Source organism: Colias philodice, chromosome 25 (genome assembly GCF_061535455.1).
Source record: "Colias philodice isolate Cphi_HAF_F1 chromosome 25, ilColPhil1 Martin Lab GWU primary, whole genome shotgun sequence".
NCBI lineage: Eukaryota > Metazoa > Arthropoda > Insecta > Lepidoptera > Pieridae > Colias > Colias philodice.
In genome coordinates this window covers 8,228,329-8,246,480 of record NC_143110.1, presented here as the reverse complement: position 1 = coordinate 8,246,480, position 18,152 = coordinate 8,228,329, and the positions used below count along the sequence as shown (strand labels likewise).

Genomic DNA, 18,152 nt, shown 5'->3' with positions numbered 1-18,152 from the left:
TGAAAGGGTTCTATTCCTGAGCATACTCAAGCGTAAGAGAAAAAAAAAAGACTCGATTAGTAAAGTATTTCGGTCGCTATCGTGTTAACAAGAAAAAGGATCCGCACATACAGACACACGGACGTCCAAGACAGAACTTTTTTAAACTGTTTTTTAACTAGTTTAAATAACAAAAATGACATCAAAAATATCATGAACGTTAAAAATAGTGTTTTTTCTTAATATGTGTGTGTATGTATTATCTTACAAGTGCAATGTATGATACATAAAGACATTTTAAGTTTGAAAAATCAGATGTTTTGCGCGAAGTGACAGTAGTACCCACCTCAACGCTTCGCTTATGAGGCGTGCAATTGTACTTGTTGAAAATACAGAGTTCGTACCATCACCACAATAATTCATGAATCACTCATCAATCTACCATCCATATTAATAATTATAGATACAGGGTGGCCCGTTTATAGTGGTCCAAAAATTTTTTTCAGGTTGAGAGCATCATGAGTAATCATTTAAAACATAACTACTTTAGTTAAGCGAAAACTTATGGTTTAGAAATTATGATTTTTTTTATAAATAATCCGGAGTTTCAATATTTTTGTCACAAAACCACTCTGTTATGAAAACTACTGGACCGAATGGAATGAAATTTGGTATAGGTATAGCGCAATAACCTACCTATCGCACTATAGGCTCATCTTGTGTAAATAATTAGACTGCATTTTTTTATTTTAACTTTTTCTGTAGTTTTTTGAATTTCTCGGCAAAATATGGATTTTTCGAAAAAATCCTGTGAAAAAAAAATTTACCACCAAGATTTTGCTGGTACTGCTAAAAACTACCTTAACATAGGGTTATTCTTGACACAAAAAATCATAGTTGTCCTTCGATTGTAACATCTTCAAAAACAATAATATCTAACACATGGAAATCGAAAAATTACGAAATTTACCATAATTTAATTTTAAGCATTTGGAACGGCAACAGAAATTTTTGATTAAAGAACCATTTATTGCCATAAAAGTCATTACAAATCAGTATTCACATGGCTATAAAACTTAAAATGAATGAAATAAAATTTTAACCTGCCAGCCAAGATAACTTAACTTTATTCTAATGTCAATTTATTGAGTTTTTTTGTTGTTTAGTTTTTATGATTAAATCTTAATTAATGGTTTGGAGAATTAATAAAAACACCATAAATATTAATTAACATATTGTTTATTTTTTACAAAAGGTTTTTGAAATGCCGTCCGCCTTAACTAAACATAATCTGCATTTGCGTAAGAAATTTCTTCGCAGCCTTTTAAATGGCTGCCGGCTTTCTTTAATGGCTGTTATTGCCACTTGAATGTATGCCTATAAATAACCATAAATTCATTATACATAGGTACATTTGTATACCAATTTATGGTATTATACCATTTTTGTTTTAACTTTTATCGCTCTTCTGTTGTAATCCTGTATGTGTGTGCAATAAAGAATTTTTCATTCATTCATTCATTCATTCATTCATTTATTACCATAGGTTCATACCTAAAAATTCAAGTGGATATAAGTTATAACAGCCATTAAAGAAAGCCGGCAGCCATTTAATAGGCTGCGAAGAAATTTCTTACGCAGATGTAGATTATGTTTAGCGAAAGGCGGACGGCATTTTGAAAACCTTTTGTAAAAAATAAACAATATGTTAATTAATATTTATTTTGTTTTAACCTTTTATTAAGATTTAAACATAAAAACTAAACAACAAAAAAAAACTCAATAAATTGACATTAGAATAAAGTTAAGTTATCTTGGCTGGCAGGTTAAAATTTTATTTCATTCATTTTAAGTTTTAAAGCCATGTGAATACTGATTTTTAACATGACTTTTATGGCAATAAATGGTTCTTTAATCAAAAATTGGCCGTTCCAAATGATTAAAATTAAATTATGGTAAATTTCGTAATTTTTCGATTTCCATGTGTTCAGTGTTAGATGTTGTTTTTGAAGATGTTACAATCGAAGGACAACTATGATTTTTTGTGTCAAGAATAACCCTATGTTAAGGTAGTTTTTAGCAGTACCAGCAAAATCTTGGTGGTACATTTTTTTTTCACAGGATTTTTTCGAAAAATCCATATTTTGCCGAGAAATTCAAAAAACTACAGAAAAAGTTAAAATAAAAAAATGTAGTCTAATTATTTACACAAGATGAGCCTATAGTGCGATAGGTAGGTTATTGCGCTATACCTATACCAAATTTCATGCAATTCGGTCCAGTAGTTTTCATAACAGAGTGGTTTTGTGACAAAAATATTGAAACTCCGGATTATTTATAAAAAAAAATCATAATTTCTAAACCATAAGTTTTCGCTTAACTAAAGTTTGTTTTAAATGATTACTCATGATGCTCTCAAGCTGAAAAAAATTTTTGGACCACTATAAACGGGCCACCCTGTATATGTATAAAAAAAATCTGCGTGTGTTCTATTGCATAGGTACATAAACGATTTTTTAGACCGACCGCGACCATGCTTCCATAAAAGGAAATGATGGAGACAGATGAAGATTAACATGTACTTACTTATATAGCGTTTTTTTATCATCCAAGTTCCAAGAATACATGCTGAATTGATAAAACTTTCGCTCCTCTCAGATGATACGTTTTTCAAAATCATTAGTCGTTTATAATAATACTAGCTTACCGCCCGCGGCTTCGCCCGCTTTGTCTAAAACCTAATAAATTATATACTAAAACCTTACTCTTGAATCACTCTATCTGTTAAAAAAAACCGCATCATAATCCGTTGCGTAGTTTTAAAGATTTAAGCATACAAAGGGACATAGGGACATAGGGACAGAGAAAGCGACTTTGTTTTATACTATGCAGTGATGATGAAACAGAAAAGTTTATACGAATATCAGCGAATATATTTTGTATCTATTGATGTATGGAATATGGATGTAACAGCTGATTTGATGTGCATAAAATTTGGAACAGAGATAGTACCTAGTTATTATAGTTTGGAATAACTAGAAGAGGGCGTAGCTGCGGACTTCGAGACCAGGCGAGCGCGCAAGAAGCAAATAAAATTTTCAATTTATCTGTGCATGTTATAGGCCCCGTTTTCCAATTACAGCATTATAGCGCATTTTGCGGCATAATGCTTAACGTTGAATGTTCCAACTACAGCAACGTTTCGCACAATCGAGCACTAGAAAAAGTAATGCGCGTGAATCTTAGATCATTTGATGCGTGCAATCGATTTATCGTTAGTAATTATTAATTGTTGGAAAAAAATTTAAAGCTTTCGTTTCATTGTAGTTTTTTCGAAATAATCAAAGTTAATTCAAATTGTGTTATAAAAATAAATATAAGTATGGATGAAGGTACAAAGTACAAACATTGAAAAAAATGTTAATGAAATAATCAAAATCCAAATTACTTAAAATAACCGTAAATATTTTTCAACCAATTAGGTATTATGTACTTATACCACTTTATTTACACATTAATGAGGTTATTGCAACTCTATGAATATTTTTTTTTTCAACACTGAACTTAGCGCAACCTGCTGGTTCGTTTCACGTTCCAATTAAGCATCAGCATAATTCGGCATTGTGCGGCACTGAGTCGCATTATGCTCTGTAATTGGAAAACGGGGAACATCACCACTGCTCGAACGGTGAAGGATACCGACATGTCGACGAATGAAAAGTTCGACTACAGTCTACATGCGAAATCAGCCAGGCCGCACTTGGCCAGCGTGGTGAATTATTATAGCATATAGTCCTATTAGGCCAGTGGAAATTAACATTAAATTCGCAGAGCACGATGTAGATTTGAATTTTTGGTATGTTGTTTGGATCAGTTAGGGTGATGTAAATCCCAATTTGCAACTTCGAAAAAGTTGTGCTCGCTGCGCACCACGTGATAAACTGCGAAAATTTTGGACTTTTTTCACTTTTTGCTCTAAAAGTCATAAACTATGCGTTTCCGACAAGTATGATTCAGTACATAAATTAAGGTTATTAAATTTGCAACAATTTAAGCCTAACCGCAGCTCTCTAAACCTTATAACGACTAAACTGTGGCCATTCGAAGATGGTTCATTTTTCCGGAAATATTGAAATTTTTAGTTTTGCTCCCGTTTGAAGCAAAATATTGGCAAAAACCGCTCGTTCTATGAGAAGTTCGTATAATAAAGTTGTAGTGCATTTAATTTTCTTTCATAAGAGCATAGAACAAAGTCTGTGAGACAAATATTTCACACACAATATCTGAAAAACAAAAAGAAGGTAGAAATAGATTTTTAAAGAATTGAAACTGAGAGCATATAAAATCATAAAAAGAATAATACTTTTTCATTTGCAGGATAGGTAATTAACAAAATTACAAAATTTGGGAAAGTAGGAAAAAAGATTATACGCAAATAATAAACTGCGAAAATTTTGGACTTTTTTCACTTTTTGCTCTAAAAGTCATAAACTATGCGTTTCCGACAAGTATTATTCAGTACATAAATTAAGGTTATTAAATTTGCAACAATTTAAGCCTAATTAAAGCTCTCTAAATCTTATAGCGACTAAACTGTGGCCATTCGAAGATGGTTCATTTTTCCCGAAATATTGAAATTTTTAGTTTTGCTCCCGTTTGAAGCAAAATATTGGCAAAAACCGCTCGTTCTATGAGAAGGTCGTATAATAAAGTTGTAGTGCATTTAATTTTCTTTCATTAGAGCATAGAACAAAGTCTGTGAGACAAATAGTTCACTCACAATATCTGAAAAACAAAAAGAAGGTAGAAATAGATTTTTAAAGAATTGAAACTGCGGGCATATAAAATCATAAAAAGGATAATACTTTTTCATTTGCAGTATGGGTAATTAACAAAATTACAAAGTTAATTAAATTTGCAACAATTTAAGCCAAACCGCAGCTCTCTAAACCTTATAACAACTAAGCTGTGGCCTTTCAAAGATAGTCAGTTTTTCCCGAAAATTTCAAATTTTTAGTTTTGCTCCCGTTTGAACCAAAATATTGGCAAAAATCGCTCGTTCTATGAGAAAATCGTATAATAAAGTTGTAGTGCATTTAATTTTCTTTCATTAGAGCATAGAACAAAGTCTATGAGACAAATAGTTCACTCACAATATCTGAAAAACAAAAAGAAGGTAGAAATAGATTTTTAAAGAATTGAAACTGAGGGCATATAAAATCATAAAAAGGATAATACTTTTTCATTTGCAGGATAGGTAATTAACAAAATTAAATTTTCTACAACTTTATTTTATGACCTTCTCATAGAACGAGCGGTTTTGCCAATATTTTGGTTCAAACGGAGCAAAACTAAAAATTTGAAAATTTCGGGAACAACTGACTATCTTTGAAAGGCCACAGCTTAGTTGTTATAAGGTTTAGAGAGCTGCGGTTAGGCTTAAATTGTTGCAAATTTAATTATCTTTGTAATTTTGTTAATTACCTATCCTGCAAATGAAAAAGTATTATCCTTTTTATGATTTTATATGCCCTCAGTTTCAATTCTTTAAAAATCTATTTCTACCTTCTTTTTGTTTTTCAGATATTGTGAGTGAACTATTTGTCTCACAGACTTTGTTCTATGCTCTTATGAAAGAAAATTAAATGCACTACAACTTTATTATACGAACTTCTCATAGAACGAGCGGTTTTTGCCAATATTTTGCTACAAACGGGAGCAAAACTAAAAATTTCAATATTTCCGGAAAAATGAACCATCTTCGAATGGCCACAGTTTAGTCGTTATAAGGTTTAGAGAGCTGCGGTTAGGCTTAAATTGTTGCAAATTTAATAACCTTAATTTATGTACTGAATCATACTTGTCGGAAACGCATAGTTTATGACTTTTAGAGCAAAAAGTGAAAAAAGTCCAAAATTTTCGCAGTTTATCACGTGGTGCGCAGCGAGCACAACTTTTTCGAAGTTGCAAATTGGGATTTACATCACCCTAACTGATCCAAACAACATACCAAAAATTCAAATCTACATCGTGCTTTGCGAATTTAGGGTTTTTTAGTGTCGATTTCTACTGGCCTATATACCCTCATATATTAGGGGGCCTGTGTCTCAGCGCCCAGCAGTGAAAAATGTATATGGGCTATCAGCTAATGATGATGATGATTATTGTTTAATATCATTGAAAATATGTACCTATTGGTATTACTGAATCAACAAACCCTTACTAAATAAAATCTACATTATTAGTAAATGTTGTAAATTACTGAACGAAATGTCCACAGAGTATGTAATAGAATTGTCAACTTCAATATAGCCGACAGCGGACAGCGTGATTTTGACAGCATATTGCATAACCTCAAATTTTAAATTATATGAACGTTCAACGTTGTTTACAAATTGTTTTAATAAAATATTAAAATGGGTGAAGAAGAACCACAAAATAACGAACAGAAAAAGAGACAACGTAAGAAGAGGAAGAATTTTATTTCCAACGCTAAGAAATACGCTAAGAAGGGACAATTAGGTCGTGGAACGCAGATACCTGAAGAACTGTACCAATATTTTGTTGGTATTTTAGATGTTATAAAGCAAGGCGTGCAAGATCCAGATGAAAGAGGTAAGCCGTGTAAATATATAAATAGTTGCACTTCACATCATACTAAATTACTAATTAATTATTAGCTGTAATGTACAAGTCATTTTACTTAGTTTGTAAAATAATTTTAACCTACAAACATGGTTCCTACATAATTCAGGTGAAACCGGTGATTCATACTTATAAATATGATTATAACCGATATATTTTGAGAACTGTGTTATTAAATTAACTAATTGCTCTAACAAATTGAGAATTTATGCTGTATAGTGTGGCAATCAAATAAATAATATGAAGGTTACCCCTACTAATTATTTTTGAATAAGTTTTCTGATTTGATAAGACTTGTACTATAATTCTATTGTTGTTTTACTTACAAATTACAATGCAATAACTTTACCCCCCATACAAAATGAATGGTGAAACAGTGTTACTGAAGCATTATTCTGTATTTACAGAAGCCCTAGTCAAAAATGTGCTAGAACGAACAAAAGATGAAGAGCTAAATGTTGTTGGTAACCAATTAGGATGCCGTCTCGTAGAACTGCTTCTTCCCTACGCATCTGCTGAAGATCTGGAAAGATTCTTTGAAGTACTTTCACCAGAACTGCGGAAACTCTGTTCCGATAACTTCTCTAGCCATGTTGTCGAAACTCTGTTACGAGTATCATGTGTTCGAGCAACTGAACATTTGCAAACAGAAGACGAACCAAGTGCTAAAAAGCAGAAAACAGAAGAGAAATATACAGAAGAACACATAACAGCGTGTCGTGAATTCACATTGAAAATATGCAAATACGCATTGAATAACTTGGAAGATTTCGTCTGGGATCAATACGCGAATCATATTTTACGAAGCGCTTTGAAATGTCTTAGTGGAATAACTTTATTACCAGGAGAGAAACCTAAAGTAAACTTGTTTAAAGAGACAGTACAAGACAAGAAAGGCATTCCTCCACATTTAACAGACATGACGTACAAAGTTGTACCGGACGATTTTAAAGAGATCGTAACTGAATTCGCTAATAGATTATCATCGTGGCCGCAATTTAAAGATATGCCATACCAGAACTTAACGTCTGGTTTGCTGCAAGTGTTGTTATATGCCGTTAAGAATGTTGATAAGAAGTTGACTAAGTCGTTAGTTGGCAAGTTGTTAGATGAGAGCTTTGTACCAGATGGTTGGGTTGGGGAAGGTACAGATGATAAGAAGGAAGACAAAAATGATAGTGTAGAGGCAAGTCCGTTGCCCCCGGTTTTTGAATCGGAATCTGCTGTGAGGTGAGTTTTTTATGTGTTGTCTTTTGAACTAGTTTCTTAGTAAATGCAATATTAATAAATATTAATATGAAGAAATATTTGAAAATATAGTACATATTTCAAAGTTATTGTTATAATGTTCTAAAGTTTAAAAACTAGCTTTTAGTCTGAGTAGTCTAAAACATAATAAATTATAGTCGTCATATCTTCCCCAAGAACCAAACTATCTATTGGTGAAAATAAAGTCAAAATTGGTGCAGTAGTTTTGTGAGTTTATTGCGAACAGACATAGATGATTGAGGACTGTTTTAAAATATGTTAGTGATATAAATTGTTATAAATCTATTTATAAATAAAATATTTATGAACCAAATAAATTTTAATCTTTATAAACTCAAGCTAATAAATTTGTAAAATATTATGAAAATAATGTTCCTTATTCTACATCTATTCCAGACTATTAGAAGCGGCTCTGTTCGTTGTAAAGAAGAAGACATACACACAAATATACGCGCGCTGTTTCATCAACCGCCTAGGCCAGTTAGCGGCTATGCCAATGCTCAACTTTACAGTACAGCGGCTTATTGACAACTGTCATATAAAGGAAGAGGTATTTTTACAAGTTTTTATTTTATTTATGATTAAAGCTTAGAGTACATATATAAAACTAGCTGCGCTTCGTGGTTTCACCCGCGTGGCTGCGCTCCTGTTGTTCTTAGCGTAATGATATATAGCCTTCCTCGATAAATGGGCTATCGAACACCGAAATAATATTTCAAATCGGACCAGTAGTTTTTGAGATTAGCGCATTCAAACAAACAAACAAACTCTTCAGATTAAAATATGAATATTAGTATAGATTAAAGCTTAGAATACATATAGAGGTAGAAACAGCAGCAGGGTAAAAGTAGTTTTTAAGCCACTACTAGGCTTTGTTTGCGGGGAATTCATGATGGATTGATATTTTAGTAGTAGAAGCATGAATAAGTTATAGTTACTCGTTTAATATATTTTATCCCTAATCCCTAGGGATTTCTTTACCTCCCATTAGATGTAATCAATTTGTATGAGTCAGCATCCTAATAATATTATAAATCTGAAAGTTTGTGAGGATGGATGATTGTTACTCTTTCAAATTTCATGCAAATACTACTGAACTGATTACAATGAAATTTGGCATTTAGGTAGCTGAAGACCCTGAATAAAACATAGGCATCCTGGAAATCCCACAGGAACGGGAACTATGCGGGTTTATCTTTGAAAATGCGGGCTATAAAAACTAGTCTATAATTTTATTTTATTTTCTCTTTCAGTTTGAGCCAATGTTCGACGAGTTGTCGGACAAATTCGACACTCTACTTGCATGTGGCAATACCGGGGTGTTGGTTGCACTCGCTAAGGGATGCTTGAGGATTAAAGCGAGACAGACACAGTTCTTACAGGTAATGTTCTTTTGCACTTGATTTGTTTGGTTTTGGATACATTATTATTTTTGAAGTGAAAGCTTCTTTAGCGGCGTTGGGTATAAAATCTTAAACTCGCGTCAGGACACGTGACCTGATCGAAAAAGCGTAAGACGGATGGATATCAAACATGCTCAACGTTAATAATCAAGTTTTCACTTCTGCCGGCACTCCCCCAGTGCAACCCGTCTTTTTATTATTTTTCACTTGTTGTCTGAGACATATTACTTACTTAAATATAGTCTCTAGTGAATGAAATATTTCAATGTTAATTGTGTAGATGTCGCCGTCATCTGGTTGAATCTGCTATTTGATTGAATGATTAGTGCATCCATTGAATTTCAGTTCAGTTGCCGAAAATTTACTTTTTCCAAAAGTTCACTAGAAGACGGTTGCGAGCCGCGGAGCTATTATATCCTAAAAATAAAGTCCTGTTTTTTGGTAGTTTTTGAAACAGAAAATCATTTTTATGTATTCATAATTGATACCTATGTAGTTATATTTCTCGTCGATAATCATATCTTTTTTATTCCAGAATTTAGAAAAAGCGCTAAAATGTGCAGACACTGAGAACCAAAAGCACTTCGCCATACAATGTTTGCGCCTGGCGCCACTCGGGGGTAACATAGAAGTTGTGACTCAGGGTTTCTTTATACATATACATGGGTCTGTTATATTGCAGACTTTGCTCGATTTTCAGGTAAGTTTTTACTGTTTTATTTAGGTTATTAAAATATATAAGGGTGCTTTTACATCAAACGAGCGAATGCTCCTAACCCCACTTTGTAAAATTCTATTAGTGTAAACAGGCGTAGAGCATTCTTTCGTTTTTCTTAGTGTGTTCGAAAAGATTATGCAATGGTCTAATACTGAACAACACTGAATTGGAGTTTTTGTTTACACTAAAAGATCACGAAAGAATGCTCTTGCTCTAGTTCTTTAATATGTCCATTTTGTCTAAATCGGTGTCGATAATAGTTTGACAATGAAAAATGTTCTACACTGCGTTCAGCCATATCTGCGTTGGCCCTTGGTTAGATCGAATGTTGTTTTGGTATCCTATCTAAACGTTTTTACTTATAAAATCATTGCTGTATATTAATTTTAGGGCCGATTTTTCAATGCCCAGATAAACAGCTAGATAGACTTTATTCTTCAGTTAACAAAATATTCAATTTTTCAATAGACGAATAAGACTTATCTATCGAATAACTACGTTATCATCATCATCATCAATACATATAATAAAATTCTAGAAAAGTGGTGTCTGTACAATGAAAATATGTAAAAAAAAATTAGCAGGGGTTATTACTAAATCGATCCCAAACCCAAAACTGTTGTTAAAAAAATTTTTGTCTGTTTGTCTGTTTGTCGGTTTGTCTGTTTGTCTGTATGTTTGAACACGCTAATCTCAGAAACGGCTTATCCGATTTAGATGCGGTTTTCACTAATATATTGTGGTAAGCTTCATTTAACATTTAGTGTTTATTTCATGTCAATCGGTTCATAAATAAAAAAGTTATGACCATTTAAGTAATCACAGCGAACATTTGCTAAGGCATTCTAATACATGAATTACTTTATTACGTAAATTATACGCTAAAGTTATTCCTTGACATGTCCAGATGATCATATCGAAAGTCCCCAAGCGTGGGGGGTGGTGGTTATGCTGAGGGGGTAGTAGGGGGGGTCAAAGGACCTTTATTTAGATTTTTGCTCATAAGTCTAAAACCTGCACAAATATGTAGCATTATGGTTACTTCTAGGTAAATTTTCTATATAAAAGGTCTTTGAAATTATGTCGTAGGTATTATTTTTAACCCCCGACGCAAAAAGAGGGGTGTTATGTCCGCTATGTGTGTATTGCGTGTCTGTCTGTGCCACCGTAGCTCGCTAACGGGTAATACCAATTAGATGCGTTTTTTTGTTACATTAGTTGTTTATTATATTATATAGGGGTAAGTGGAAATGAAAAAAACGAATGTTAGTTGTTAATGTAGGTTGTTAATGTAGGTTATACCCAAGTGATATATCAAATGAAAATAGACGACATGTCAGAAACAATTAGTCAAATTTTATCAAAATCGGTTCATCCATTTATTTGATATAGGGGTAAAAGTGGGAATAAATAAATGAATTTTATCAAATATACTCAAGTGACGTATCTAATGAAAGACATGACGTGTAAAGTACAATAAGACATATTTTATCAAAATTGGTTCATCCATTTATTGGATATAGGTATAAAAGTGGGAATAAAAGTTGTCAAATAATATACCCAAGTGGCATATCAAATGAAAGGGCATGACCTGACGTGAGAAGTATGATGAGGCATATTTAATCAAAATCGGTTCATCCATTTATTGATTTATAGCGGTAAAAGTGGGAATGAATAATCGAATGTGGTCAAATAATATAATCAAGCGGCATATCAAATGACGTGTGAATTACAATTAGTCATGTTTTATCAAAATTGGTTAATCTGTTTATTACATATAGGGCACCTTAGGGGTGATAGTGGGGATAAATAATCCAAATGGAGTACCAAACGAAAGGATATGACATGTACATAATATATAGGTATGATTAGACAATAGACATGGTTTAGATCAAAATCGGTTCTGCCATTTAATAGGGGTGAAAGGGAAAAGTTGAACGTCTGTGAAAGTAGAAGGAATATGAGAGCGGGAGAATAACCACATCCTGGAAATTTTGAACTCTTCTGTACCTAAGTTTTATACCTAGCTCAGTTTAGTAATAAATTTTACTAACAGTTCTTTTGTGTTATTATTTATTTTATTTCTTAACTTTATAATAATGTGCTTAGATTACAAAATAAAAGACAGATGGAGCGTTGCCGAACTAAACCGAATAATTTATCGTCATTTCCATAAAGCTATGTGTGCTGTCATTTCGCCGTTGCACTGTACGTACACGGTGCTTCTGTGTGGGTGTTATGTTACCAGATATTGAAAATTATCCCAAAATTTTCCCCGACTACGGAAGAAAGAGGGTTATGTTTTTCGAGTGTAGGTATGTATGTATAATATTTCTTTGACACGCCCTGCAGTATAAACTGTTGGATCGATTTTGAGTTGTGACTTATGAGGTGTCATTGCAATCATCTGAATTATGAAGGTAGCTGTGGTGGTAGTGACGTAGGCTACATAAATTATTAGCAGTCATGTTTTAATTTTTATTTTAATATTTAAATTCGGGTTTTTGATATTATTTTATAATATTGTAAAAATTATTTTATCACCTATCTACTAAAGTTATACATGGACAAAATAATTTTATTCAATTTTTATTAAATAAATTACATTAAATTTATTAAATAAATTACATTAAATTTATTAAATAAATTACATTAAAAAAAGTTTTTATTTTTCAAAACATATGAATGCGAATAGCGGTAGTTTTTAGTCGAGAATGCGGGACATTTTATTTTCATCATATCCATCATGTGTTCACATGAATTAAATCGCAAGCGAAAATGACGCTTTTTATAAAAGTAACAAAAAAATGTATAATACTTTTTAAAATAATCTAATAATGACCATGAACTTTTATTGCACTATACAAATAATCACATTCACGATCGAAAAATCCAACAGCACTACCCCGAATATCTTTTAACCATTTTACCCCAAAAAATGGCAAATTCATTTTCAAAATACTGGCAGCATACGTTGAAGTTTTGAATTCCTTCGTATTTGTAAAATTATTATTTGTATACAAAATTAAATAAGCCAAATAATCTACAGAAAATCTGTAAAACGATGTTTTATCTTTTTGTTTGTTTTCGGGAACAAGTTTTACAGCGTTTTAATATCACAAGACAGCATTTTTTTACTAAAATATCAAACCCCTTTTGACGTATTGCATGACACTAGAATCGCTATAGCACTAGCGGAGGAACGTATTCGTTTTTGATTTCGTATTTTCTTTGACAAGGGCGATGAATGATTGACATGCTCCATCTGTATTTTATTTTGTAATCTAAGATAATGTGTAAGTACTTATAATTTAGTTGTATATGATAGTACGTGTTTCAAGACGTGTTTACTCAATAATTGTGTGTTAAGTAGTAACTACTATGCAGTCACTATTCCACGCGGACGAAGTCGCGGGGCACAGCTAGTTTGAGGAATAAATCTATTTGCCGCTCCAACGGCCAGATAGCGCTATTCGACGGTTAGGCGTTTGAGTTGACAACTGACGCGTCAAATTTGGGATATTTTCGTATGTAATAACATAGAGCGTAGAATTATTACAATAAAGCCTCTTTCTATATAATTATTATCAACTAGCGGTCCGCCCCGGCTTCGCCCGTGGTACATGTTTATGTTTTTTTTTTCATAAGAACAATCCTCGTACTTCAAGGACTATATTTAAAAAATAATTATCGAAATCGGTCCACCAGTTCACGCGTGATGCCGTGACCAAGGAAAATGGGTTTCATTTTTATATATAACTAGCGGTCCGCCCCGGCTTCGCCCATGGTACATAATATTTACGTTTCTCTACATAAGAACCATCCTTACATATTACTTACGGTGGCCTGGAAGAGATCGCTACCTAGCGATAAGGCCACCGTTTGTACACTTTGTTTTCCTCTTACCTGTACTTTATGTGTCTCTATTTCTTTTGTGTGTGCAATAAATAATTAAATAAATAAATAAATAAACCATCCTCGTACTTCAAGGAATATAATAAAAAAAGAATTATCGAAATCGGTTCAGCCGTTCTCGAGTTATGCGCTTACCAACACATTTTTCGATTCATTTTTATATACCTAGTCTGGTCGTAAGTTCTGTCACATATGTATTATTGAATAAACAAAAAGTTACTTTTATATATTTATTGTTTTATATGTGGCAATAAAGCTTACATATTACTTAATAATTTCGTATAAAAATTATTCAAAATGGCATCCATGTTTTGCGATACAAGCTTTCAACCTCCGCGGCCAGTCGTCTATCGCAGCACGAACCATGACCATGTTTATTTCAGCAGCTACTTTAATAATGGATGCTTTGAGTGACTCCAAATTTGGGTAGGATTTAGCGCAGGTTCTCTCCTCTAAATATTACCAGATTTTATAATCCAGAGGATTCAGGTCCGGGCTAGAAGATGACCAATCTTCATGACGAATGATGTCAATCTGATGGGCGGCCAGCCAATTTTGGATACCCTTGGCTTTGTGGGCAGGTGCTGAGTCCTGCTGGAATACCCAGTGCTGATTTTTTAACATGGTCAGGTCAGGAGGTTTTACGAGGTTTGTTAGGACCGTATTTTAGTAAACATTGGAACTTATTTTCACACCCTTTTCACAGAAAAACACCTCTGTTAGGCTAAAATAAGACACTCCCAGGAAAACCATTACTGATAAGGGGTGATGGCCGCGTTGGACTCGAAATACACGTTGACACGCTTCTTCACTACTGTGGGTATACACTTTGATATTCTTTTTGTTGCATCACTCCTCCACTGTAAAAATTTTTTCATCTGAAAATAGGATTTCACGATACATTTTTCTCGCGTATCGTTTAAGTAAAGCGCGACATTTATCCAGTCTTAATTTCTTCAGGCGTGTGTTAAGAAGATGCGATGTTTTTCTACAATAAGCCCATAGTCCTAGGTCCTCGTTCAACACCCTTTTAACTGTGGTACTGCTAAGGCCCATCAGCAGTGCTAACTGTTTGCGATTTCGGACCGGACTTTTCCTTATTCGCACCTTTACTGCATTTATCACTGCTGTCGTCCAAATCGTACGACAAAGACCACTTCTATTCCTATCTTCTACTCTTGAATGTTACTTAAATCGATTTATAGTGCAATAAAAAAATCTCTGTGTTATTTGTAAATTTTAAATCAAACTGAAAATTTCTCTTGGTGCGTAATCGCTACGATGCAGAGCGAGAACAGCGACTCTGTCTTCTTTTTGCGTCCACTACATTGTAACAAATTCGTTATTCTAATAAAGTGTGTCGTTTTTTAACGCGTAAAATAATCAAAAATCGAACGTGAAAAAGAAATTTGCGGTAAACATTAAAAATTTGAAAATCTAACATAATGACAGAACTTATGACCAGACTAGTTATAAGAAGATTAAAATCATATTGAAATTGATGTTTTTGATAGTACTGATGATCATGCCATTGAAAATTTGCCGAACGACATAAAGTCGTTTCCATCGTAAAATATATAAATTGAAACACAAATTTAACCAAAACTCTTCACTCGAATCAAAACAACAAGAGCAATACAAGACAAACTTAAAATGCAGTCCTGACGTGAGTCATAATGACGGTTGTTGACAAATTGCAAGAGTTGACTCTATCCCGCTCTAACCTGACTAATTTAATATGTTTGTTTCGCCACTCCGAGAGCAGAGCTGCCAATATGGAAATATTTGGTCAGATAGTTATTCATCGAATAAATCACGATTGAAAAATAGGCGAGCCGTTATGAGTTAGATAAACAATTGAATAAATCTATTCGAGGGGTAGTTATTAGACTGTTTATCTCGGGATTGAAAAATCGGCCCTTAGTGATGTAACGATAGATGATTTTGCCGATACGATACCGATACCGATATTTGTAAATTGTAGTAAATAATCGGCGATACCGATTTCGATATCGCCGATTACTTATTATGCATAAATGTTACCTACATATAACAAAGACTCGACTGTAAATCGTATTTCTTTTATAAAAATGCCAAATCTAAAATCAAAGAAAACATTTATTTTAGTGTTATCATTAACCGACTTCAAAAAAAAGGAGGAGGTTATCAATTCGGCCGGTATGTTTTTTTTTTTTTTTTTTTTATGTATGTACACCGATTACTCCGTGGTTTCTGCACCGATTTACGTGATTCTTTTTTTTTCGATGCGGGATGGTGTCGAATTGGTCCCATAAAAATTTTATTCGGATAGGCCCAGTAGTTTTTATTTTATGAGCATTTTTGTCTGTATTTGTAAATGTTGCAATTGCAAGTTTGAAGTCGGTTGTTTTTAACGCAGTTATTGACTTGTTTTACAAACTCAGTTAAAGTATTACATAAAGTCAGTGATCACAGTTTACTATTGGTAGATTTTTGTTCTGAAAACTAAGAGTCCGCGCGCGGGCGGCCTCGCTCGTTTTGAATTGTTTGATTTCGATATCGGTTGTTTTATAATCGGCGATACCGATATAATATCATCGATAGTTACATCCCTAATTATTTTTTTAATATCTACTAAAATTCTACAACAAATCAAACGTCTCAGTAGTTTATTTTTAAGAGATAATTTTATAAAATTGAATGAAAATACTTGTTAAAACTTAAAATTAAAATTTTCGTTTCCAGCGACCTACAAAACCAGTGCAAAGCCTGCTCGAGTTACAAACAGACAGTCTTTTATATATATTTAGTGAAGCGAAAGGTTGTCATGTGGCAGATGCGTTCTGTAAGGGACAGTTTGTGGGTGTGAAGGCGAGAGATAAACTTATATGGAAGCTTAAGGTAATTAAGGAATTTGCATTTGTATGAAAAAGTGAAGTCCCATGTCCCCTAGTGGGGTAAGGGGCAGATGCATTATACATCTGTTTCACTGATTTCTTTAGGGACAAGTAGGTGATCAGCCTTCTGTGTCCTGCCAGACCGAGACATTGTTTTTTTTCTTCGTCTCCATCGGGAATCGAACCCAAGACATCTCGGTTAACCACCAACCACTGTACCAGGGAGGCGGACAAATGCATTGCCATTTGTATGAAGAACACGTTATAATTAACGATAGATTATATAGATGCAAAAATTGCGAACATTTTTGGGACCCTGAAGATATTTTGTTACGAACCAAGCTAAATATATTAATGAAATTGATTAACATTTAAATAGATTAAAATATCCTTTTGCAATACCTTTAAAATATCCTTTTGCAAATCCTGGTTTATTGTCATTTTCATGTATTGCTGTCCAATTTTTAACTTTCTTGTGAACAGCCATGATAAATCATGCAAATAAGCGTAGAATAAAAAGTAAGCAATAATATGGCCTGTTTTAGTCTCGAACTTATCCCCACTTTGCCAAAACATTGCCAAGTTACGTGCCAGAGACTATAATTTTTTGTAATAAAACATCAATTTGACGACGCGGTTGGCGCAGTGGTAGAGTAACTGCCTACTGAGCCGACGGTCCCGGGTTCGATCCCCGGTCAGGGCAAATATTTGTGTGATGAACTCAATTATTTGTTCTTGGGTCTGGGTGTTATTATCTATATTATGTATTTATGAAATATTATATTTATCGTCGCCTAGTACCCACAACACAAGCCTTAATTGAGCTTACTGTGGGACTAGGTTGATTTGTGTAATAATGTCCTATAATATTTATTTATTTATTTATTTATTTATAATTAATAAAATTAATAGTTAAAATATAATAACTATTATATTAAAAAACTACATTATTTCACAGGGCTGCTACCAAACACTAGCGATGTCACAATACGGTTCCCGCGCTTTCGAGAAAATATATGAAGCGTCATCCAACGAGCAAAAAATTAAAATAATGGCGGAATTAAGCGATAAATCCAATCTTCTAAACAGCACCGTTTGTGGAAGATTAATTGCTACGAAATTAGATGTGGCTACGTTTAAACTTTCGCAAAAGAAATGGGAGCAGACCCATTTGAAAAGTGATAATAAAAGTGAATAAATATTGTGTTGTTTTCAATCTTCTCTCTTTTTTCAACGTCATGAAAGGTTATGATTTTTTTTTAGAATCGAAAAAAATGAATCACGAGGCGGGATTCGAACCCGCGTCTTTCTTGTAATTTATATACATATTTTATAATGCATTTGAAT

The 18,152-nt window shown here is 33.3% G+C and overlaps 1 protein-coding gene across 1 annotated transcript; it reads left to right on the top strand.

Moving 5' to 3' along the window:
* The first annotated feature begins 6,302 nt into the window (after positions 1-6,302).
* LOC149477541 (nucleolar protein 9) lies at positions 6,303-18,003 on the top strand. The gene is made up of 7 exons (XM_089710917.1): positions 6,303-6,594; positions 7,032-7,854; positions 8,290-8,443; positions 9,147-9,275; positions 9,832-9,996; positions 16,654-16,809; positions 17,764-18,003. The coding sequence occupies exons 1-7, from the start codon at positions 6,396-6,398 to the stop codon at positions 18,001-18,003; spliced, it is 1,866 nt and encodes a 621-aa protein (XP_089567043.1). The 5' UTR covers positions 6,303-6,395.
* Positions 18,004-18,152: the final 149 nt, after the last annotated feature.